This window comes from Coregonus clupeaformis, chromosome 16 (genome assembly GCF_020615455.1).
Source record: "Coregonus clupeaformis isolate EN_2021a chromosome 16, ASM2061545v1, whole genome shotgun sequence".
NCBI classification, from domain to species: domain Eukaryota; kingdom Metazoa; phylum Chordata; class Actinopteri; order Salmoniformes; family Salmonidae; genus Coregonus; species Coregonus clupeaformis.
Window position 1 is genome coordinate 14,776,291 of NC_059207.1, and position 26,086 is coordinate 14,802,376.

At 43.1% G+C, this 26,086-nt stretch overlaps 1 protein-coding gene across 5 annotated transcripts in view; it reads left to right on the forward strand.

Annotated features, from left to right (window-relative positions):
- The first annotated feature begins 1,292 nt into the window (after positions 1-1,292).
- The window catches only part of LOC121585232 (ras GTPase-activating protein 1), a 45,560-nt gene continuing 20,766 nt past the window's right edge, over positions 1,293-26,086 (forward strand). Inside the window, exons 1-5 of one of the 5 annotated variants that reach the window (XM_041901679.2) lie at positions 1,298-1,734; positions 2,104-2,584; positions 21,439-21,591; positions 23,322-23,457; positions 25,302-25,372. In XM_041901679.2, the coding sequence (XP_041757613.1) occupies positions 2,247-2,584; positions 21,439-21,591; positions 23,322-23,457; positions 25,302-25,372 (698 nt within the window). In that variant the 5' untranslated portion in view covers positions 1,298-1,734; positions 2,104-2,246. Of the gene's footprint in view, positions 2,585-14,826; positions 15,272-21,438; positions 21,592-23,321; positions 23,458-25,301; positions 25,373-26,086 lie in introns of those variants that run through there. The other 4 variants (XM_041901678.2, XM_041901675.2, XM_041901677.2 and 1 more) reach the window with 4 other exon arrangements.

The following is a 26,086-nucleotide window of genomic DNA, read 5'->3' on the forward strand; positions in this document are numbered from 1 at the left end:
ATGTAATAATTTAAATTGTGTATATAATTGCCTTAATGTTGCTGCACCCCAGGAAGAGTATCTGCTGCCTTGACAGCAGCTAATGGGGATAGTTAATAAATAAATAAATACAAATACAACATTTAGAGAATGTTCTCAGAATGCTATTTAATTACCTTCAAATAATCTACAGTATAAAAACAATTCTCAGAACGTTTATAAATGGTTTAGGGAACCATAGTAAAACGTTCTCAGAACCTCCCTGCAACCTAAAAATGAACGTTCCCAGAAGAGGCTACATTTTAACTTCCGTTCTCAGAACGTTTAAAAAACATTCTGTGTTATCGATCAGGAAACGTATGGCTCCGTTCCCAGAACCAATGGGAAACCAAAAACGTATGTTCCCACAACTTCCAAGGAACTAAATGTGCTAGCTGGGTTGTGTTTCAAATCAGCAGGTAATAAGAACAATAATAATAATAATAATAATAATAATAATAATAATAATATTATATATATTTATAGATTTGGAGATATTAATAATTTATAGATTTGGAGGGATACTTCAGACAAAATATGTCTTATTGAAGCTAGTACCAGTGGGCCTACATTTAATTCATAAATGTATTAGTATGAAAATGTATGCACTCGCTCTGGATAAGAGCGTCTGCTAAATGACTAAAATGTAAATGTAAATAAACTGGGTGGTTTGAGCCCTGAATGCTGATTGGCTGAAAGCCGTAGTATATCAGACCGTATACCACGTGTATGACAAAACATTTATTTTTACTGCTCTAACTACGCAGTTTATAATAGCAATAAGGCACCTCGGGGGTTTGTGGTATATCGCCAATATACTACCGCTAAGGGCTGTATCCAGGCACTCCGTGTTACAATGTGCATTAGAACAGCCCTTAGCCGTGGTCCTCTATAGCTCAATGTGGTCCTCTGTAGCTCAATTGGTAGAGCATGGCGCTTGTAACGCCAGGTTAGTGGGTTCGATTCCCTGGACCACCCATACATAAAAATGTATGCACACATGACTGTAAATCGCTTTGGATAAAAGCGTCTGCTAAATGGCATATTATATTATTATATTATATACCACACCCCCTCGGGCTTTATTGCTTAATTATAGCCTAGGCCTCTATGTTGGTTTGTTTGTTTGATATAAGCATGTGGAAAGTAATTTCCTCCATAAAACAATAATAGACTATTCTATTCTAGATGATTAAAAACGGAATATAATATAATAGAGTAGAATTGAATAGCACAACTACCTCTTTCAGATTTCTTGACCACCGATAGGAGATATTGCCAGATATCATGGATGAAGCTTGTGTCGTGGTTTTACTCGGTACTCGCTTGGCTGGGCCTGCGCTCGAGCGAGCCCAGAGAGAAGTGGGAGAGGGAGGGAGTGAACGAACAGCGGCGGCAGCAAGCCACCAGCCCCGTAATCGAGAAAGAAAAGAGAATTTACGCAATAAATAATTGCTGTAATTTTCTCACCTGCTGGACTACATTGGGTAAATTAAGTCCACCAGAGGTTCAGGTGACAGAGGAGACGGTTTGTGATGGCAACGTGAGACATTTTGGGAACTTCGTAGGAACAAAACAACATCAGCAAAAATACGGGATTTATCACAGGCAGTGACAATAAAAAACACTCCCCGACAAGTGGACTGCTGGCTGCCGAAGGAGCAGGCAGGACAAGGAAAAAAAGGAAATAAATACGTTATCTGCCTCTCCCTTAAGGTATTTAAACGTTATTTTCAAAACATAAATTCTCACTGAACTTTAAACTCATGAAACAATGAAGACTTAGCCAGAATTCATCAAGTGTCTCCGTAGTAGCTAACGTTAGTTAGCTAGCGAGTGTGCGGTGTTCGCTAGCTACTGTAGCGTTTTGCTAGCGACTAACGTTAGCTTAGCTAGCTAACTGGTTAAACGTGTTGTTTTCCAAGAAACTTTTGGTGTTGTTTTTAATAACCAGAACAGTGAGGGAGTGCTTCAAGACTAGAGGGGGAGGGCAGGTTCCCTTCTTGACATATTCCCCTCTACACAATTTCCTTAAAATGATGGCTGCGGAGGTCAGTAGTGAGGACACAGGCTCTGTCTCGACAGGGGTGGCAGGCGGCGGAGGCCTCGAGACCGCCCATTTTCCGTTTTATCCCAAGCCGACCAGAGTACGGGTCACTGATTTGGGCCAAGGAGCAGCACCAAACTTCCGCCATCAGTCGAACACCTCCCCGGACTCCATCCCTGATATGAGTATGATTTACCCCGTGGCTGGAGGAGATATTACCGGACCAGTCTTGTCCGCTACAGGGAATGGTGGTAGCGGACACTCAATTAGTCTAGGAACAAACTCAGGGACCATTGGCGGTGTGTGCTACTCTCCCACCTCAGAGGGAGCCGGCAGCCGGATGTCGCCCACCTCTGCGGGTCCGGACGGGCCCAGTGTCTTCCCCCCACTACCACCACCACCTCCACTGCCCCCAGGCTACGGGGGACTCGGCACTGTGGATGAAAGCGACATGCAGGATGGACCGGAATACGAGGAAGAGGAGGTGGTCTTCCCGCTCTCAGCGCCGCCCACTAACCAGTAAGGACTTTTTTATATTAACTCAAATTATTCTATCGTTCATTGACACGTAGCTAACTATCTAAAAGAGGGTTTTATTAAAACGTCCTGGGTATATTTCCTTCCTGCTGCCTCTATCACCAGTGCTCAAGTATCTATTCAACTTGTTGACTACTGCAGCTCAGTTGGTAGAGCATGGCGTTTGCAACGGCAGGGTTGTGGGTTCGATTCCCACGGGGGGCCAGTATGAAAATGTATGCACTCACTAAAAAACTGTAAGTCGCTCTGGATAAGAGTGTCTGCTAAATGACTAAAATGTAAAATGTATAGTATGTCCCAAATGGCAGTCAAATTGAAAGGGGGGGGGGGTGTTGTTGATCATCAATCTAGCCAAGTAATGAATAATGCATGCACCTGTTCTGAAAACAATTTCCATATCTCATAATGTAGAGATATTTGCATACCTACAGGTTAGCATATTTTCCCAACTCAGCCAATTTGTTTGTATACAATGATGAATGCAATTTAAATCTATCTAGCACCTGTCAATAAATGGATTTGCTTCAACATTCTGGCCACAAATGAGGGGTTTCTTCTTTTTAACCACATAATAATTTGGCCATATTAAACATTTCCATTGACTATGGTTTTCTAATTGGTGTACTCATGGAATAATAATTCATCTCAAGTCCCTCTCCTGAATAAGGCTAGCCAATGGCTGCTACTGCAGGCTTTTGTGTTAGTGTTGCTGCAGTAGGACTATCCATTGTGGGAGATGAAACATATTGGGTTTCCCTACACAATCATATAGGCCTATGTATCTATCTTTGTAGTGTGTGGCACTCGCGTTTGTCACAATCTCATTAGTGAAGTGCTGAGCTTTATCCTTTCTGGCCTCACGCTGTGAGATATGGAAATAACTGGGGCTGGAGTGTGTGCTACATATCTCCCTGTCAGATTGCAGATTGGGCACCAGGCATAAGCACAGATATAATGAAGGGGACTGATTCCCCCCACAATGGCTAAGTTTCCATCCAGTTGGTGACATAGTTTCATGTACATAATCTAAATTTGGCATAAAGAAAACATGCACTTTCCCACCAGTGGTGTGTTTCCACCAAACTGACTTGTTTGCGGATAAAAAGCAGTGCGCAATGATTTAGTGCACATAAAAGGTACTTTTTCGCTTAAGTTTTCAAGTTAACGTTTTTATCTACCGACTAAATATCTAAAGTTCAATGTTTTTCCATGACATTTTCAACCGATTTTAGTTTTGTCACAAACTGTTGCGTTAAATAGCAAATATGCCCACTCTGGTCTCGGCACATACGTTCTAGCCAACAGCTCTCAAATAGTGCCGGTAGGCTAGCCTACACCAGAGATTATTATGAATATAATTATTTTTATTTGTCAAATGGCAGCCAAGCATCGATCATCATGTCACCAGAATAAGTTCCTCAATATTTATTGGAAAGGAGCCTCATGCTCATCACCGTGCACTTTCACCACACTGTGAAGTTCCTCATAACTTATTTCATCTTTAGTGGGAGGACCTGACAACGCATCATCACGTGACTCCAAGTTCACTTCAATATGATGGTTATTATATCAATATTTGCGCATAAAGGCATTTCCGACGCCATTTCACGCCTAATTAATTAACAAAAAGATCCCACCATGTCGAACGAACACATTCTGTAGACATTTATGAAATTGTACTGACGTTTCCATCAGCCCGGTCTTTACTTTTTTTAATGCGTCATATATAGGGCTCTAAAGTGCGACCAATTTGCAACTAAATATTTTGCTGTGCGACCAGGAGTTTTATTTTGGGAGCACTGTGCGTCTAGGAAGAAAATCTCTCAGATTATAATTGTTGTAATGATAAGGCTTCGTGGTACCATTTGTTTCCGAGTGCACTAGAGAAAAAAGCGAGTGCAGATTCGATAGCGTCAAAAGATCTGACCCATATTACTGGTGCAACATTTTAATCTTCCTATAGCGGATCGCCGGGACCGCATTTTACATTCATAAACCATGTTGTGTGATGTTCTAAAACTACTCGCGCATCGTTAATTGTTTGTTTGTTTACACTTTGTTCAGTCATGTTACCTCATTGGCTAGCTAGCTAACAACCTGGTAACTTTACCATTATATGCAAACATTTGGGGGCACAGAAAGAAAGGAAAAGGGATAGCATCTTCTTCAGGAGATCAATGAATGAATGATGGCATGTCTTCATCACAAACCTGACGTTTTTAAAGAAACTGTGTACAATTTTCAATGTAATGCATCTGAATAGGAAAATAGTGCTTTTATATAATGTAGAAACCTAATATTCCACAAATGACTTAGTAATTTCCATGACAGGTATTCATATTGACATTTTACCTTTTTATAATAAACTAATGTATTTACAGTTACATATTAGTTTCTAGGGCACAACATGCTTCAAAAGTAACTATAATTCATATAGGCCCAATAAAGGCTTTATCTCAATCAATTAACCTCTGCGGGATCAGTGTCCCATATACGGGACGGTTGAGCTAACGAGCGCTAATGTGATTAGCATGACTGTTGTAAGTAACAGCAAACTTTCCAGGACATAGACATCTTATATGGGCTGAAAGCTTAAATTCTTGTTAATATAACTGCACTGTTCAATTTACAGTAGCAATTACAGTGAAAACATACCATGCTATTGTTTGAGGAGAGTGCACAACAACAAAAAACTGATCACGGCAACTGGTTTGATACATTCACCTCTGAAGATAAATAATGTACTTACATTCAGTAATCTTGCTCTGATTTGTCATCCTAAGGGTCCCAGAGATAAAATGTAATAATATAATATGCCATTTAGCAGACGCTTTTATCCAAAGCGACTTACAGTCATGTGTGCATACATTTTTACGTATGGGTGGTCCCGGGGATCGAACTCACTACCCTGGCGGTACAAGCGCCATGCTCTACCAATTGAGCTACAGAGGACCACATGAATGTAGCATAGTTTTGTTTGATAAAATCCATTTTTATATTCGAATGTAGGAACTGGGTTCTACAGTTTGAACTACTGCTGTTTCTGGCTCCACACCCACCCCGCCCGGCCATCTAGATGTGTGAAAGTTAGTGTATAAGCTAATGATCCATCATGTATGACATTCCTGGGAGTGTGTAAACCTACATTTTGTATTACCATATCATTTTTGTATGTTCTCTATAGTTATGTACTTGAAAATGTATCAATTGACCAATTCGGCACATTTGGGCAGACTTGATACAAAATAGTCCAGTATTGCAATGCTTCACTGGATCAATCTGAAACTTTGCACACACACTGCTATCTAAATTGCGCCTAAACTGCAATATTATATTGTGGCCTTTCTCTATAACATGTTTTTTAATTTTTTACCAGATCTAATGTGTTATTCTCCTACATTAATTTCACCTTTCCACAAACTTCAAAGTGTTTCCTTTCAAATGGTATCAATAATATGCATATCCTTGCTTCAGGTCCTGAGCTACAGGCAGTTAGATTTGTGTATGTAATTTTAGGCGAAAATTGAAAAAAAGGGTTAGATCCTTAACAGGTTAAAAAAATATTATTTTCTGGTGCTCCTAAATTTCATGTGGTGCTCCTAACTTTTTGAAGTTGGGAGCACCAGTGCTACCAATTAAAAAAAAAACATTTCTTTGGATCCCTGGTCAGGTTGGATGGAAACCTGGTTAGTGAGAGATTTTTACCAGCCACTCATCGGACCACTAAACTCACTCAATGTGAGACATTTCACACGACTGGAGTCTGCTGCAACAGAAGTTCCTCTTCTTTTCTGGTGTCATGTATTTTTATATGGTGTGTGGGTTGAGTTGCAGTGACCTGGCCACTGCAAACTAGAATGTGAGGTGCTGTGCCAGTGGTTACAAATTACCCTACCTCTTCTTGTCACGTATAACAAAGTGTGTTGCAATTCAATATCAAATCCCAGAGCAAAACAGTTTCGTATCAAGTCCTTTTGCTTCTTGAGTGATTTTATATTTATTATTTCCAATGTAGCCTAACACTACAGATCCACTACAGCGCGACAGATGGCAATGTTTCATCATCACTTATCATTGACACGTTACAGTTGAGGCCCCAACACATTTTAGCTAATGCTTTAATTCGCTAATTGAAATGCACACACCATCTACACACGAAGTCCATAGGCGACTCCTTACAATGTCACTCTCAGAGCTGCACTCCCTGGTAGCCTAATGGACCCCTCTTGAGGACAATGTAGTTGAGAGGACCCCGCCCTTGCCATGAAATGATGACCCAATTTAAGATGCGGGTCTCCTCCGCTTGTGGCAGTGATCCACTGTCGACTGGAGCTTTGGCAGGGTGACTGTCTGAAGCAGTGGTGCCGTCCCACGGATGATACATAGTATGATATAAAGGCAGTCAAGTACACGGTGCATAGCCTGCCCTGTGCAAGGTAGCCCAATAATCAGTAAGTATATGGTGCATAACCTGCCCTGTGCAAGATAGCCCAATAATCAGTTAACTAAACACTGTTTTGGTGAGGTTAAGTCAACCCGTTGTGTGATGTCTTAATAACCACATTTGCAAACTCATGTAGGCTAGGCCTAATAGCCTACATTTTTTTTTACCAGTATTGGTAGTGATAGGTAGATATAAGGCCTGGCGTACTTCATTGGAGAATGTCTTGCTACAAGGTTATCATAGAAGGCCACTTATGAGGTGACCTGGTATTTGCAGCATAGGTTAATCATCCCTCGAGACTGTCAGAAGCTATAGAGTCTCTAATTCTCTCATGTTCATTTAGAGGAGGAAATAATTGGCCTCTGTCACATTCTGGACGTGTAGGCTATTCCTCTGTGTCGTGTTAGCAGTCACCAACGTGCAGGCCGGGAGTGAGGTGGAAAACATTCTCAGAGTTGGACATGGTCCCGTACTCTTTCTTCCGGAGTGTGAGTACGGGCTAAACTTAGCACTTTGTAGAATGCCATGGAGAGGGAGAGCGACGCAGCCAGCAGCAGACTCATTCACGCCTCTGTACAACAGAGGCTCATTCATAAACAATGGCGGCAGCGGTGGGATCAGTGTTTCACACTAATGACTGCTTAACGAAGACTGCAGGGAAGACATCAGGAGGCCTAATGGAGAACGCCAGCCCAGTGCCTGAGCTAAAACAAACAGGGTACTGGGAAACAAGCCATTGATTTTGAGTTTCCACAAAGATTAGAGAGGATTTTGAGTCATTAACCCCCCCCCAGTGGCTGTGTGAATAAGTTTGCTGGATAAGCAGTTGGTCATGAAACTGTCTCTTGCTGAAGTGCTAATTGAGCGCCCACGCTCCCTAATTGCCTTTTTGAAACTTGGCACTGGTGGAATTCCTAATGGCACGAGGATCAAGTCACACCTGTCCCCTTGCTGAGATGCAGCCGCTTATCTCTAGAGCCAAATACTACAGTCCTTTTAGAACAATACACTTTTTTTATTAAAGTCTCAGTAATTACCCAGATTTGCTGACTGGTGAACCCAACAATTAGAATTAGCTTGGGCCTCGGAGAACCTTATTAATGTAGCCTAATTTCCTTGGCCTAAGCTTGTGAAATTGCTGCAATGCGCAAAGCTGAAAAGCCACAAGACGCCACTCTGAAACCAAATGCCGCCATGATGGTTAACAGTCCTCTCGGTTGTGGCTACATTCTTATGTTTTTGTCATCTTACAAACTAAACGCATACATCAGTGCAGTAATGGTCATGTTCATATTTGGTCAAATGCTCTGTACTGTGCATTGATAAGGCATATGGTTTCCATGCATTTTCTGCATGTTATGCAATGTCCTGTCATGCCCCTCCATACCATACCCTTTTTTCTCCTGCATCCTGTTTTCAAGACTCCTGAGCCGCTCATTGTGGCCTCCACAGGATCTTCAGAGGCGTTCTACAATAGTTTGGGATTTTATTTATTTTTGATCACACACTTTCAGAACTTCTACTCTACATTGTCACAGAACAAACACATTTAGCTACTGAATAGTTGACCTAACTATGACTAACCAAAAGTAAGACTACACTGAAACACTTCCTCTGTTTGAGAGAGAGAACAACCCTCAGGGTGTTCTTCCCTCATTATCCCATTATCAATTAAATCAGATGGGACATGATTGTTAGTCATTTTGGAGGAGGAGCAAAGATGTCAGAACTCTAATGGCCCACTGATTTTAAATGGGTCAAAAGCTCTGGGTAGGTTTGAGTTATTCCAGGGAACCTGATTGGCAACCATAAGGTTGTATATTTGTTCCCTGTGTGGGCACTGTGATGGAGATGGGGCAACATTCAGACTGGGATCTAAAGACTTGGATGAACCCCTTCGCCCTGAATCTTTGTCAATTAATAACAATTATGCCAATGTATGTTGTGTGGATTAATGAGAGAGTAAAAAATAAATGTCCCTTGCTGGAAATTAAAAGTTGATAGTTGACTATGAGCGGTATGTTCGAGAACGGACTATACTGCTTGATATGTTCCGGACGACTGTGTGATCACGCTCTCCGTAGCCAATGTGAGCAAGACCTTTACACAGGTCAACATACACAAGGCCGCAGGGCCAGACGGATTACCAGGACGTGTACTCGGTGCATGCGCGGACCAACTGGCAAGTGTCTTCACTGACGTTTTCAACCTCTCCCTGACTGAGTCTGTAATACCTACATGTTTCAAGCAGACCACCATTGTCCCTGTGCCCAAGAAAGGTAAATTGCCTAAATGACTACCAACCCGTAGCACTCACATCAGTAGCCGTGAAGTGCTTTGAAAGGCTGGTCATGACTCACCTCAACACTATCATCCTGGAAACCCTAGACCCAATCCAATCTGCGTACCACCCCAACAGATCCACAGGTGACAAAATCGCAATCGCACTCCACACTGCCCGTTCCCACCTGGACAAAAGGAACACCTATGTGAGAATGCTGTTCATTGACTACAGCTCAGCGTTCAACACCATAGTGCCCTCAAAGCTCATCACTAAGCTAAGGACCCTGGGACTAAACACCTCCCTCTGCAACTGGATCCTGGACTTCCTGACGGGCCGCCCCCAGGTGGTAAGGGTAGGCAACAACACATCTGCCACACTGATCCTCAACACTGGGGCCCCTCAGCGGTGCGTGCATAGTCCCCTCCTGTACTCCCTGTTCACCAACGACTGCATGGCCAAGCACGACTCCAACACCATCATTACGTTTGCTGACGACACAACAGTGGTAGGCCTGATCACCGACAACGATGAGGCAGCCTATATAGAGGAGGTCAGAGACCTGGCAGTGTGGTGCCTGGACAACAACCTCTCCCTCAATGTGATTAAGACAAAGGTGCTGATCGTGGACTACAGGAAAATGAGGTCCAAACAGGCCCCCATTTAACATTGATGGGGCTGTAGTGGAGCGGGTCGAGAGTTTCAAGTTCCTTGGTGTCTACATGGTCTTCTGTAGCTCAATTGGTAGAGCATGGCGCTTGTAACGCTAGGGTAGTGGGTTCGATCCCCGGGACCACCCATACGTAAAAATGTATGCACACATGACTGTAAGTCTCTTTGGATAAAAGCGTCTGCTAAATGGCTTATTATTATATTATTTACATCACCAACAAACTATCATGATCCAAACACACTGACAGTCGTGAAAAGGGCACGACAACACCTTTTCCCCCTCAGGAGACTGAAAAGATTTGGCATGGGTCCCCAGATCCTCAAAGTTATACAGCTGCACTATCGAGAGCATTCTGACCGGTTGCATCACCGCCTGGTGTGGGAACTGCTCGGCATCCGACCGGAAGACTCAACAGAGGGTAGTGCGTACGGCCCAGTACATCACTGGGGCCAAGCTTACTTTTAGTTTATTTAGTAAATATTTAAAACTCTATTTCTTAAACTGCATTGTTGGTTAAGGGCTTGTAAGTAAGCATTTCACGGTAAGGTCTACACCTGTTGTATTCGGCGCATGTGGCAAATACAATTTGATTTGGATTTGATTTCATAGGGAGATGCATTGATATGAAACAGAATTTGTTTTTATGGGCCGATGAGGGATATTTACTGATAGCAGTCTTGCCGGACTATACTGATAGTAGTGGTTGATGTCAGTTAATTGACTGTGAAAGTTTGGAATTTCAGTTGATTACTATAGCACCCCCCTTGGGCCAATCAGTGTACTTGTGTTAATGCCGGATCTCTATGGCAAGACTCATCATTCAACCAAGTTTCGTCAAAATTGGGCCAGTGCTGTTGGAGATATTGCGTGTGACGAACAAACGTATCGACGTATTAACGGACGTCAGACAGATCCTTAGTCCGCTCCCCGATTTTCATCGTGGGGGATGATTATCTATATGACATTGCTACGTAGCCTACAAGGATAGACCATTACATTTGAAACATTTTCCTATAAGTTTTATGACAGTTTTTATGAGTGTGGACTAGGCTCGGGCAGTATTTGGAAAAAGCCACGGGAATGGTTTTTCAATACCGTCAACTATTTCTTTGAAGTTTTTCAATAAATGTGAATATTTGTAGCTACTTTTTAAGTTAATACTTGCAGTCAACTAGTGCAATACGTTAGATGAAGCAGATTCACCTGTCACATTATTTTACATTATTAAGCGCAACATAGTTCTCCAGAACAGTTGAGCCAGTCACGCGTTTGTTTGTGAATAGCACAGTGGGAGAAGCAGTAGCTGGTGAGTCCATAGTGTTCTATAGCTATCGGCAAGTCTCTGTTGTGCGGCGCACTTGAGGTGACAACGTTACACTTGTATGCAATTCACTACTAAATGTTTGCCATAAGATATCTTATAATGGCTTTCTGCCAGAAGTCAAAGAGCTCTGAGTGAGTTATCTGTACAGTTGCCATTTTTTTCCTGTGCTTCCTACTAGCGTTTTTTTCCCTCCTCCGTGTACACATGCTGCTCTTCCTTTAGAAATCTTGCATCACAACTTTGGTCATTTGCATTATTGCTCTCATTCGCTTGTAAATGTCCACACACACCGAAAATGACATTTGTTAGCAACTAGCTATGCTTGTATAACTTTATGAGCAGGATTTACCTGTCTTTGCAATTACACTGAACAAAAATATAAATGCATTATGCAACAATTTGAAAGATTTTACTGATTTACAGTTCATATAAGGAAATCACTCAATTGAAATTTATTCATTAGGCCCTAATCTATGGATTTCACATGACTGGGAATACAGATATGCATCTGTTGGTCACAGATAATTTGATAATGTAGTGTATATGGACACCTGCTCGTCGAACATCTCATTCCAAAATCATGGGCATTAATATAAACCCAGATTTGTCCGTTGGACTGCCAGATGGTGAAGCATGATTCATCACTCCAGAGAACATGTTTCCACTTCTCCAGAGTCCAATTGCAGCGAGCTTTACACCACTCCAGCTACGCTTGGCATTGCGCATGGTGATTTTAGACTTGTGTGCTCCGTCATGGAAACACATTTCATGAAGCTCCCAATGAACAGTTCTTGTGCTGACACTACTCGGTAGTGAGTGTTGCAACCGAGGACAGACAATTTTTACGCGCTTCAGCACTCTGCTGTCCCGTTCTGTGAGCTTGTGTGGCCTACCACTTCGCGGTTGAGCCGTTGTTGCTCCTAGACGTTTCCACATCAAAATAACAGCACTTAGTTGCCCGGGGCAGCTCTAGTGGGGCAGAAATTTGACGAACTGACTTGTTGGACAGGTGGCATCCTATGATGGTGCCACATTGAAAGTCACTGAGCTCTTCAGTGCGGGCCATTCTACTGCCAATGTTTGTCTATGGAGATTGCATGGCTGTGTGCTCGATTTTATACACCTTTCAGCAACGGGTGTGGCTGAAATAACCGAATTCACCCCATTGAATGGGGTGTCCACCTTCTTTTGGTGATGTAGTGTACCTTAAAAAAAGGTAGGGGTGTGGATCAGAACCAGTCAGTATCTGGTGTGATCACCATTTGCCTCATGCAGCACAACACATATCCTTCGCATAGAGTTGATCAGGCTGTTGATTGTGGCATGTGGAATGTTGTCCCACTCCTTTTCAATGGCTGTGCGAAGTTGCTGGATATTGGCGGAACTGGAACACGCTATCGTACACGTTGATCCAGAGCATCCCAAACATGCTCAATTGGTGACATGTCTGAGTATTGCCATCGATAAAATGCAATTATGTTTGTTGTACGAAGCTTATGCCTGCCCATACCATAAACCCACCGTCATCATGGGGCACTCTGTTCACAACCTTGACATCAGCAAACCGCTCGCCCACATGACACCATACACACTGTCTGCCATCTGCCCGGTACAGTTGAAACTGGGATTCATCCGTGAAGAGCACACTTCTTCAGCGTGCCAGTGGCTATCGAAGGTGAGCATTTGCCCACTGAAGTCCGTTACGATGCCAAACTGCAGTCAGGTCAAGACCCTGGTGAGGACGACGAGCACGCAATTGAGATTCCCTGAGACGCTTTCTGACAGTTTATGCAGAAATTATTCGGTTGTGCAAACCCACAGTTTCATCAGCTGTCCGGGTGGCTGGCCTCAGACGATCCAGCAGGTGAAGAAGCCGGATGTGGAGGTCCTGGGCTGGCGTGGTTACATGTGGTCTGCGGTTGTGAGGCCGGTTGGACTTGCTGCCAAATTCTCTAAAACAATGTTGAAGGTGGCTTATGGTAGAGAAATTAACATTAAATTCTCTGGCAACAGCTCTGATGGACATTCCAGCAGTCAGCATGTTAACTCCTCACTCCCTCAACTTGAGACATCTGTGGCATTGTGTTGTCACAAAACTGCACATTTTAGTGGCCTTTTATTGTCCCCAGGACAGGGTGCACCGGTATAATGATCATGCTGTTTAATCAGCTTCTTGATATGCCTCACCTGTCTTTTATCAATTATCTTGGCAAAAGGTAAATGCTCACTAACAGGGATGTAAACACATTTGTGCACGAAATTTGAGAGAAATAAGCTTTTTGTGCATATGGAAAATTGCCTGTATCTTTTATTTCAGTAAGCTATAAAAACAAAGAGTTGCTCACTCCATATGTATAACCTCCCAGTAATTTATTGGGTAAAACATCTAAATGTATTTTAACCCAATAAATGACTGGGAGGTTAAACATACGACTCTCTTTTATTTTTTATAACTTCCAGTTTATTCACAGTTAGTCAGCACCTCTACACTAAATCTTCTCTGGGTGTGTGCGCCAGCTCATGCTTTTTATTAGACTACCTTTATTTCAGCTCATGAAACATGGGAGCAACACTTTACATGTTGCGTTTATATTTTTGTTCGTTTTCGCTCGTTAGCATTTAGCTAACTGCGTCTGTGATTTCGCTATTAGTTTGTGCCAATTTTGTTACCATTCTGGTAATAGAGGCCCAATGGGCTTTTCTTGCGTTTTTAGCGCCCCGTGTGTGCTATGCCGGTAATACCGTAAATCCCGGGATGAGAGGACGGTATGACGTTATGAAAATCTGGATACCGCCCAAGCCTAGTGTGCCCCATTTAAAAAAAATAAAAATAAAAAAAGACCCATTGGTAGCCTACATACGTTTCACACGTGAGGCTTTGTTATTGTCGGTCAGTCAAAGCAGTGCTATAGTCAGAACCTCCATGTGTAGCAAGTGAAGTTGGAGATTTCGAATAAATGCAAAATATAATTAAAATTATGGAATTAAGTTGGCTAAATGAGGAGTAGGCTACAATGATCAACCAACAGGTAGGCTGTTTCATATGAATGGAGTTGTTGTAGACATTGGATGGGGAGTGCAGCAAAATAGCCTTGCTACTTTAGCTAGCTAGCTGGCTAACTTACCTGGCTACTGTAGCTAACTAGCTTCTTTACAATGATTTGATGCAGTCAAGACCGGCACTACCAGATGGTATGATAACCTATGGCAGCAAGAAGTTTGTCTAACTAGTGCTAGTCGGTTTGGCTACTTTCTCGCTCTATCGCACTCTAGAGAGAGAGAGAGCTCTCTACCTGAGTGTTTTGAACCATGCACACAGCTAGCTTCAGGTGTGGTTGTATGTAAGCCGTTCACATAAGCCCCCAGAGGTCATGGCATTATGTGTGTTGCCATGCAAGCTCACTCGTGTGACACCACTCCTTACCCCAACTGTCCCACCTCTCCTAAAGCCTATAGGCTGCGTACTCACGCTGTGTGGCTTTATTTTAGGCTCCAGAGAAAGAGGGAAATAGAGAGGGACTCATCGTTTCTGCTTGGCTTGAAGATGCAGATGGACTCAGCCTCCTCATCCTGTAAGAAATACCTCTTCCCTCAAAGTGTCTGGACGATAATAAAACTGGACAACTGATCAGAATATATTTTTTAAAATCACTTAGCAAAGCTTCCAACATATTATTTTAGGTCCAGTCCAGTAGCCCTCTTCCTCCTTTGGTTGCTGCTCACTGACCCTAGAGTGCGGAGATTACTTTATCAGGGCAGCAGATTCATAGCATGGCACAAATGGATTTAGAGTTGTGTTTGCATTGCTTTCCGCACCGGAGCACTCAGACCCTAGTCACTCCAACTCAACGTTCTCCTCGGCAGCAGAACAAGCAGCATCAGTGGAGCGGGAACACCTTGTGAGAGAGCGGGACAGACCAGGAGATGCAGCAGAGAGCGAACTCCGCGTAAGTGTGGCACCTAGCCAGCCAACCCTCCTTACTCTCTTAACAGGCTGGTAGGACAGGAGACAGAGGAGGTGGATGATGCCCAATCTCTTTTTCTATCTCTTTGTTATTCATCTCTACCAGACAGAGTAGGGTTCTTGGAATTACCCATACCCCTAAATATATTTTTGTAAGGCTTTGTTTTTATTTGGAGCTGTGTTTGGGTGAGTTAATGCAGTGATTCTATATTTCATTGATCAATTGTTGTTGATGGAGTCCACATTAATTGTATCCATTGATATAGATAAAAAAATAACACTCTATATAATGATGTAGAAAATGTTCCCTAGGTTTTCCTCCTGCAGTTACAGCTTGATGCTCCTTTGAGGAGTTTTTATAGTATTCATTAATATTATGGCAAGCTACATTATCCCCATCTTATTGGAATATGGCTCCAAATATCACGTCTTTTTAGGAAATTGCACATGGAAACTTATTTTACTTAGGAATAAAGCAAACTCCTAACTCTCAAATTGATGACCACTAAGGAAAACCGTTGATTGATGAAGTTGAATATAAGGTGAAATATGCTATATTATAGATGGGACGATAAACCAAAGATTATTGACACTGACCATACTGATCACTTATCACAGGCATTTTGCTGATATGGTTCATTACGATAAGTAGCCTATACTAGAGAAATGTGAAGTCTGAAATTAAATAAGTTTGCTTATATGGGGGATTGTTAATGAGACAATTAATGGCTACAACCGTTAAACTAGTAGTAGTAGTTTGTAAAGGATTAAAAAAAAAAACCTGTGGTGCAGATTAATGTGTTAAACTTATCGTTCTATTTACCGTTATCACATCAATTCAGGCAATTTATTGCGATGTTTGTTTGTGTCCATATCGCCCAGCTCTAGGCTATATGTTTGCTAGACTTTGTTGGCACCAGTGAAGGAGGACAATCCCGCCATGCGGGGAAAGCGTGATGGGCTCCGTTTCCCCTCATGACCGCTGGCAGCTCATCTAAGGTGCATCGCTAATGTAAAGTGGTGCAGTTTCATTACTTGTTGACGCTGATGAGGAGTGACTTGACGTCTTCTGAGATGTTTTAGCATGGCGGCATCCATCGTGAGAGGAAGGAAGGAGAGGGAGGGTAAAAACAGGAGAGGGAAATGCACAAGAGAAAACTAGAGAGCAAGAGAGAGGAAAAATAGTCATTCCTCAATCGAGCGTCAACAAGCTGAGTCTGCCCTCTCAGCCCTAGAGACGTAGCCCTTGTAAATCGAGAGGTCTCGTCCCTGTCGCTCTCCCTCCTGCCATCCATGCCAGCCGTCCAGGGCTAACCAGAGTTCACGTCCTGAATGTTCAAACACAGATGCATTTCTGATTCATCTCGGGAGGAGCCCGGCGAAAGGGAGAAAACAGTACATGGTATATAGCTAGGCTATTGGCTTGTTTCCCTTGATACAATTTCAGTGTTCAAGCTGCGAAATGCTTTCCCCAAAATAATTTAGAAACCTGTTCCTTCATAGTGGCTATTTTGAACTACAAATGATAACATTGTGTAAGTCCATCTGTAGAGAAATCACACATTGGTCTTGCCAAATAATGTTTTCAGTGAGTAGTCTAGCCTAATGAAATCCGGTAGCTTAAATGCTACAGTGTTTTTACATGGCCACATTTGATGTGAAAATATAGGCTAGGTTGATTTACACCTAAAACATTTAACCAGAGGTGAAAATTGATTTTCCTCACTGAAGCTGCATGCGACTAGACACCATCTCATCTCCTGATGGAGGTAGTTTTATGAGCTTGCCATCTTTTATTTCTAAGAAAATGACAATGTTCTCAGCCTGTAGCCTCCTGTGGCAGAAACCCTTCCACAGGTTGTCAGTCCAAATGAAGCATTCAATGGTTTGAAAATTGCTATTGTAACTGTGAACGTCAGCACCCTGGGAATCCAATGCAATAGTCTGTATTTGTTCTATATAGTCTTCAGAAATACTTTTGAGAAAATTGCAGGGTTTCAGCTTGTTCATATTGCCCTGAATACTCTTGCACATTGGTTTCATAGGTGAAAACTGTTATATTGTCATATTATTTAAGCACTGCCACCTATCTTTCCCACCACTTACCCACTTAGCTAATTGAGAATTGGTTAATCCTCTCAGGATTCAATGTAGCGTACCGGCTATGTGCAAAACACCTGATACACACTGATGACTCAAACAGAGGTTTTAAATAATATGATAGTTATGCTTCCTTCCGAAACTGTCATGACACATCATTACAGCAGCCACCACCTCTGTCTGCCCACACTATGCTCTGTGTGAAAGTCTGTCAGCATGGAGCCATCTAGTCCTCAACACTACATCTACCTGACTCTTTTTCTCATGAGTGGTGTGAATTTCCGACTTTGCATTAAATTAGTCTTGCTTTTTCACTTCGTGCCAGCGGCATGTGTCACATGCTGGAAATGGAGGCCCTCTTCTATCATGTTGTTGAAGTGAAGGACCCTCTATTGCCTGCTGTCATGTGGTGATGTAACTCACTGTACCTGGGCTTCCTGTGAGAGAGGGGTACCAAGACTCTGAGAGGAGAGTGCCTGCTTCCACTGTGTGGGTGGAAGGGTGCAGGCTGTGTGGGTGGAAGGGTGCAGGCTGTGTGGGTGGAAGGGTGCAGGCTGTGTGGGTGGAAGGGTGCAGGCTGTGTGGGTGGAAGGGTGCAGGCTGTGTGGGTGGAAGGGTGCAGGCTTTGCAGACAGTGCTCTCTCCTACTATGTCAGGGGACAGATCTGCATGTTTTCGCAGAAGTTTGTTTTGCTTTTTACCTAGCCTATTGGGTGAAGGACATTCATGTTTGCATGACCAGTCAGTTTTATTGTTGACAAGTTCAGGTTGTTCTTTTAGTGCACACTGCACAGGATGCAGGAGACAGAGCAGCCTTATTTTAGGCTTTTTTAAGGGTATTGCTGTGGTTTCCAGTAGAAACAGCCAGAGCAGAGAGTCACTGTGCTGCTCTTGATTCATGCACCAACACGACGAGGCATTCCTCAGGCTGATAAAACCAGCGCGTCCTATCGCTGCTGTCGTGGGTTATGTTCATACCCCATTTATTGCAACACCCTGGCTAACCCCGGCCTCTGCCCATCCCCCAAAACGTGCTAACGTACACCTATAAAAAATAAGCTTGTACTATAGTGAGGACTGCATTGTTCATAGCCTGTAACAACTTCTTAATGTTGATAAAACATATTGCTTAGTTTCCATGCTTTTGTTGCTTTGAAAGTTACTGTGTGCAGTAGCTTGAGTAACTTGTGGCTGGTTATTGCACAGGTCGGTGGAATATTTATAGACGTTTGAATTTTAAGTATTGGAAATGGAAAGTTTTTCTACGCACTCACCTCTCTGCAATTAATTAACTTGCACACACAAAAGCGTTTTCAGACGTGGTGGGGGTGGAACACTTATGACGGGTGGTGCAATTAAAAATATGACAAGCATCGAAGTCTAACACTAAAAAGGAACACTCAAATTATTCAATAACAATCAAACATCTGCAAGAGTTAAACTTTTAGAATGTATGCAAGAAATTGACCACAGAAAACGTTCACACCTTGGACCCTAGGCTAATCATCAGCCATCTCTTTCTAGACATCCACCATCAGACACCATAATGACTAACCGCTAGACAGACAGACAGTTCTGATCTAAGACAATTCAATTCTCTCCAGTGCAGCTACAGTGTAGTTTAGCAAACCTGGACATCTGTCCAAGCCACGGCTGGCCAGTACAGCTCAGCTCAGGAAGGCAGACAGACACAGCCTGGGGGAGTTTCACTGTAGGAACCGACCTGCCTTAGCATTTCCACTCTACTCACTGTGAATCTGCACAGCAGCACTGAGTTTACTGTGGACCTTTTATAGAGCAGTCCTTTGACCCTAGCCTCACTGGAAGGTTTCATAAGGAAGCCCATCAATGCACAGCTCTCCCTCTGCTTCCTCAGGATGGAACCCCCACTGTCTTCTGGCCTGTAAAGTATGATGATGAGAGGATGCTCTGTGCACACATCTCATGATGCAGGTAATGCGTGTGTTGGCAAGCCGTGTGTTGTGTTCCCTGTACAGGCTGAGGGGATAATAGTTGCAGGAGAAATAAATAATGAAAGAAACAGCCGTGAGCTAAAATAGTGGAGATGTAGAGAAAAAACCCAGCAAAAATGAATCCTCTTAACCTGGAGCTGCTGCATCTTTAGTGGAATCACGGCCCCGATATCTGTGTAGGTTTGTGCTTTAGTGTTTGCAGGAGGGGCCGGTTGTGCTGATGTTCTTTGACCCAAGCTATAAAGCAGACAGTGTGCGTAGGCAAACACCAAATGACTCAGACTCCTTCCTCTGCTGTTATTGCCCCTATATACAATGCCCCTATATACATGACGGGGTACCAGTACGAGGTAATTGAGGTAGATACGCAGATATAGGTAGGGGTAAAGTGACTAGGCAACAGGATAGATAATAAACGGTAGCAGCAGCGAATGTGATGAGTCAAAGGAGTTAGTGCAAAAAGGGTCAATGCAGATAGTCTGGGCAGCTATTAGGTTAACTATTTAGCAGTCTCTCAATCACACACTCACTTCTCACGTCTGTCTTCCTCAATAATCTCTCCATCACACAAAACCTTCAGCCTGCCAGTCTCCTAACCCCCTCCCAGGAGCTCCACTGGCCCCTTTCCCCCTCCACAGCACGCCTACCTCCACACCACAGACTTCATCACTCTCATTCTTTTTTTACAGGAGCATACCCCTGCTCCTCTAAGCCAGATGGGAGCCCTTAAAGTTCTGTGTGAAAATAACTACTGTAGCAACTCATTCATCTCACCTCCCCAGGTCCCCTGTTCTGAGGCGCTAGCCCAAAATCTGGGCCAGCGTGTAAATGTTTCCCCCATCTGGCGGGAGCGTTAAGTCGGTGACCTGCTGAAACTTTTACCAGTGTTATAAAAGCTTCTGTTTAATTCAAAAAGCAGTCTGCTTTTAATGGTGCGGCGGAAGCTTAAAAAGCTTTTATCGTTTACGCTCCGTTCCACTTTGCTCTCGCCTGTTTTAGTGGCTCCTCTATAGGTAGACTAGAGACTAAAATCTTAGAGTGCAGTTTCTTTCTAGCTTAATATTTCAGAAGATGTCAATGTAATGTTATGCTCACACTCGCTGTTGACTTGAGAATTGACCCTAGAGTCCTAGACACGCTTTCTCAAACTCAGTGTCTTTTTAAACACGTAACCTGATTATTGGTGATCCCTACTTGTTTTGGCTAGCATAGTTTGCTGGCATTTTAGTCTTATCTAGTTTTGTGTAGACTAGACAAGGGCATTCTATCAAGTCCAACAGCAAGGCCGTAGACTATCTCTGAGGGACCAAGAACCCCAAAACAAAGCCTAGTCCCAAGTCAAGACTAGAACATAACAGACCCAGCCTAATGCAGGGTTCTTTTGAGCAGCAGGCTAGGCCTATTTGTTTGCCATGAATCAGTCACAAAGAATCCCTGTGTTGTTGTTCTTCTTCTTCTTATGATTATGAATGGGTGTTAGTAAAGAAGAAATGGTCTAATATCAAACTCTTGATTCAGACCTTTAGGAGACATGGTGGACAAAATTAATGAGTGTTAACCACTGAATGATAACTAATGAATGGACCAACAAGTTAAATGTTCATTGAATATGTGACTCCATTGAGTCTATGCGTGTGGGAGTGGATGACTGTAACAAACTGAGAATGGTTTGAGATGTAGTGAAAAGTCAGCTACCGAAAGAGTTAATGTGACTGAATGGAATAGCCTAGCCTAAGCTAATGATAGATGGGGTGAACAAGGGAGTGGGTGTTTGGGTGTATGTGGTAAGAAGGCAATTTCTGAATGACACTGCAGCACATTTGATCATAAATTCAGTGATTTTTAATTATTCATATTGTTTACAACGTGAACCCAATTTGAACTTGCGTGGCTATTCTCTGAGGTGTTATGCTTCATAGAACACAGCCTTAGTGTTGACAATGTCTCCCAGAGAGAGAAAAAAATGATAAAATTGCAAGCTGAATACAGAGGCCAAACTAGTGTAAATGTAGGCCTAGGCATCCAAGGTTGACTATGTCCCTCCCTCCCTCCCTCCTTGTGTTTGTGTGTGTTTTAGGTGGTACCATGGGAAGCTGGACCGGACCATTGCTGAGGAGCGGTTGCGGCAGGCCAGGACCCCTGGCAGCTACCTCATCAGGGAGAGTGACCGCCGGCCCGGCTCCTTTGTCCTGTCCTTCCTCAGCATGACCAGCGTGGTCAACCACTTCAGGTCAGTCAAAGCATGCACTCGCGCACACACACACTGAGCACACACACACTGAGCACACACACACACACTGAGCACACACACACACTGAGCACACACACACTGAGCACACACACACTGAGCACACACACACTGAGCACACACACACTGAGTTAATTCATTCACAATGCAATAGTCATGATGCAGGCTACTGCAGGTCGATCGCACAGACACAAAAGTAGGTCTTCATGACCTGCATAACGTCGGCTACAATCCTTTTTGTAGACCGATGGTTCTTCAACTTTTTCAGCTCGAAACCCAAATAAGAAATGAGCCGTTATCCCATGACCTAAATCGTCCCCCGTTGGTTACAGATACAGAAGCTATGAATACTGCATAGTCTATAGCCTTAGCCACCATGTCTCCAACAGCCTGCATCACAGAGTAGAACAGAAAGTGAGCTAATGCAGATGTTAAAGACATAACATTCAGGATCCTATTGCTGGCTTTTTTGGGGCATGTGTGTGGTTGGAAGCAAGAGACTTGTCTTTGACAGAGGGGTGCGTGGGTGGACGGCCCGGCAACCATGTCTCAGTTTCCGATTACCAGCAGACAGGACATTACCTCCACCCCCTCACCTTTTGTATTGGATCTCCATCAGACATTAGCCCCTAACGACACTCTACCCACTCCCATCTACTGAAATGTGGAGAAGTAATGACCTTCTTTTCACCGCACTCCTGGTGTGTGAAAAGTTTTCCTGGTTTCTTAAGTGCTTTGGGTGGCTTTCTGAGGCTGTGAGAGTGGATGTTAGTCAGAACCTGCATGCATACATCCATCCTCAAATAGCAGTTCTGCCTGCCCTACCTAGGCTCTATGTCCACAAGACTGTGGTCCTTTGTAGCTCAGTTGGTAGAGCATGGCGCTTGCAACGCCAGGGTAGTGGGTTAAATTCCCGGGACCACCCATACGTAAAATGTATGTATGCATGTAAGTCGCTTTGATAAAATGGCATATATTATTTATTAATACCTTTGTGCATTGTGTATTCAACTGTATTCATTCCAATGAGTTCGATAGACCTGTCGATAAGGCCTGCATTCATGACATCAGCCCCTCTTAGACCAGATCAACACCAAGCATTTCAATAGATGATTGATTAACGTACAGGGAAAAGATGACATCATCTCATTCACAGCATTGCTTTACAGAGACATGATAGCATTGATGCTGGAAACCCTTGTGGAATGGTATTAGGAAGGAAGGGTTAAACAATAGTCTAACCATGGGAAGATGTCCTTGAATGCTGTCTAATCTACAGTACAATACAGTCAAGACAGAGATTTGCTCAACAGATGAGCTGAGACTGAAGGATTATTCTGGGCTCCCCACTGTTAGCTGGCTCGCCAAGACTTTAATCATGTCATTGTCATCATTACTGGAGTAATTTCACACCAGACTATAATCAGTTGAGTCATGATAGTGTAATGCATGTCTTCTCCTTTTGTTTCATAGATCCCAGGGCAACTGGGCCTAATTTTAGCACTGTGCTGTTCTGCTCTTGTACTTTTTGATGGTTTGAGTAGTTATGTGGAAAGTGTAGCCTAGTTATGTCTGCTGATTTTGAATTGTTCAAACTGTCAATTTAGTTTAGGCCTATTTGTATTTTCATACTTCATATTTTCTGCACGCTGCACGTTTTGCTTAACAAATCATTTTGACAGTGTGCTCTGTGTATCTGTGCATGTTTACAGGATAATCGCCATGTGTGGAGACTATTACATTGGCGGGCGTCGGTTCTCGTCCCTGTCGGACCTGATTGGTTATTACAGCTACGTGTCTTGCCTGCTGAAAGGTGAAAAGCTGCTATCGCCCGTGGCGCCCCCAGAGGTAAGATTCCATTACACTCGAGTAGAAACGGAGGTTAGACTTTTTTTCCCCCACATATTCGATGTACAGTGTATTCACACCCCTTGACCTTTTTCACATTTAGTTGTGTTACAGGCTGGATTTAAAATGGATTACATTGAGATTGTTGGTCACTGGCCTACACATAATACACCATAATGTCAAAGTAGAATTATGTTTTTAGAAATGTTTACGTATTAATAACAAATGAAAAGCTGAAGTGTCTTGAGTCAATAAGTATTCAACCTCTTTGTTATGGCAAGCCTAAATAAGTTCAGGAGTAAAAATCTGCTTAACAACTTACATAAGTTGCATTGACTCACTCTGTGGGCAGTAGTGTTTAACATGATTTTTGAATGACTACCTCATCTCTGTACCCCACACATACAATTATCTGTAAGGTCCCTCAGTCAAGCAGTGAATTTCAAACAGATTCAACCACAAAGACCAGAGAGGTTTTCCAATGCCTCGCAAAGAAGGGCACCTATTGGTAAATGGGTAAACATTTAAAAAGCAGACATTGAATATCCCTTTTGAGCATGGTGAAGTTATTAATTACACTTTGGATGGTGTATCAATACACCCAGTCACTACAAAGATACAGGTGTCCTTCCTAACTCAGTTGCCGGAGAGGAAGGAAACCGCTCAGAGATTTCACCATGAGGCCAATGTTGACTTTAAAATGGTTAGAGTTTAATGGCTGTGATAGGAGAAAACTGAGGATGGACCAACAACATTGTAGTTACTCATTTACATTACATTTACGTCATTTAGCAGACGCTCTTATCCAGAGCGACTTACAGTTAGTGCATACATTTTTAAATATATATATATTTTTTTATACTGGCCCCCCGTGGGAATTGAACCCACAACCCTGGCGTTGCAAACGCCATGCTCTAACAACTGAGCTACCTCCCTGCCGGCCATTCCCTCCCCTACCCTAGACGACGCTGGGCCAATTGTGCGCCGCCCCATTGGTCTCCCGGTTGCGGCCGGCTACAACAGAGCCTGGATTCGAACCACCAGGATCTCTAGTGGCACAGCTAGCACTGCGATGCAGTGCCTTAGACCACTGCGCCACTCGGGAGTATTAGTATTTACTCCACAATACTAACCTAATTGATGGAGTGAAAAGAAGGAAGCCTGTCCAAAAAATATTCCAAAACATGCATCCTGTTTGCAACAAGGCACTAAAGTAATACTGCAAAAAAAAAAAAAAGTTTCACTCTGGTAGGCTATATTTATATGTGGAACCGATTTTAATACGAAATACCTTTCCATACAAACATTTTCCTACCGAACTGGGCATGAACTACAAACAGTAGCTTACTGCTAACAAAGGAGCTAAATAATAATATAGTAGTGCAGTATAATGCAGCTAGAGAGAAAAGGCTAAATGCATAAGAGAAATAGAACGTGCTATTTTAAAATACAGCCTAATGGCCAGATTAGACAATGTGCATGTTTGTGGCAAGTGGGCAAAAATCCACATCGTCACAGTGAGAATAAAAATAATATTTAATCAATTTTGAATTCGGGCTATAACACAACAAAATGTTGGAAGGAAAGTATGAATACTTTCTGAAGGCACTGTGTCTGGGGAGATATCTGTCCAACTTCCCGTACGCCCCAGGCCATATTTCATAACCACTTTCAGGAGAGAAGCCAGGCAAAATACTAATGAGGGGATGTCCTGGAGGGTGTCTAGTCAAATACTTTAATTTGGAACGCTGAGGGGGGGTTGAAGATTTTAGTGGAAGCATTGGTTAATATTGCAGTTCAGTGTTTAATAGTGTGCTTGTGTCTGTCTGTGCTCGTGTGTGTAGCCTGTAGAGGACAGGAGGAGAGTGAGAGCCATTCTTCCATACACCAAAGTGCCAGAGACCGATGAGATCAGGTAAGCCCTACAAGAAACGTACAAAGACACATTTGTGGAATCTGAGTGCATGTTTGCCCTGTTGAAGGAGAGCACTGGAGAGCACATAATCTGAATAATACAAAAACAGACCTCTCCCTGTGATTTAGTAAGACCCAGCACACTAACAGGTGAGTGTGGCTATTCTTCGTCAGATTTGAGAAACATCTGTCTGAATCCAAGCCTTAACACAGAGACACTGCTAGTTCAGACTTAGCTGGCTGGATAGAACCATGCAATCTTTCTTTACAATGGTGTTGTGTAGTTTACAGGATACACCTTGTGAATCATTGGTGGTACTACACCCAAACATTGCTGCGGGGACTTGCTTCCATTCAGCCACAAGAGCATTAGTGAGGTTGGGCGCTGATGTTGGGTGATTAGGCCTGGCTCGCAGTCTGTGTTCCAATTCATCCCTAAGGCGTTCAATGGGGTTGAGGTCAGGGCTCTGTGCAGGCCAGTCAAGTTCTTCCTCACCGATCTTGACAAACCATTTCTGTATGGACCTCGCTGTGTGCACATTGTCATGCTGAAACAGGAAAGGGCTTTCCCCAAACTGTTGCCACAAAGTTGGAAGCACAGAATCATCTAGAATGCCATTGTATGCTGTAGCGTTAAGATTTCCCTTCACTGGAACTGAGGGGCCTAGCCCGAACCATGAAAAACAGTTTCAGACCATTATTCCTCCACCAAACT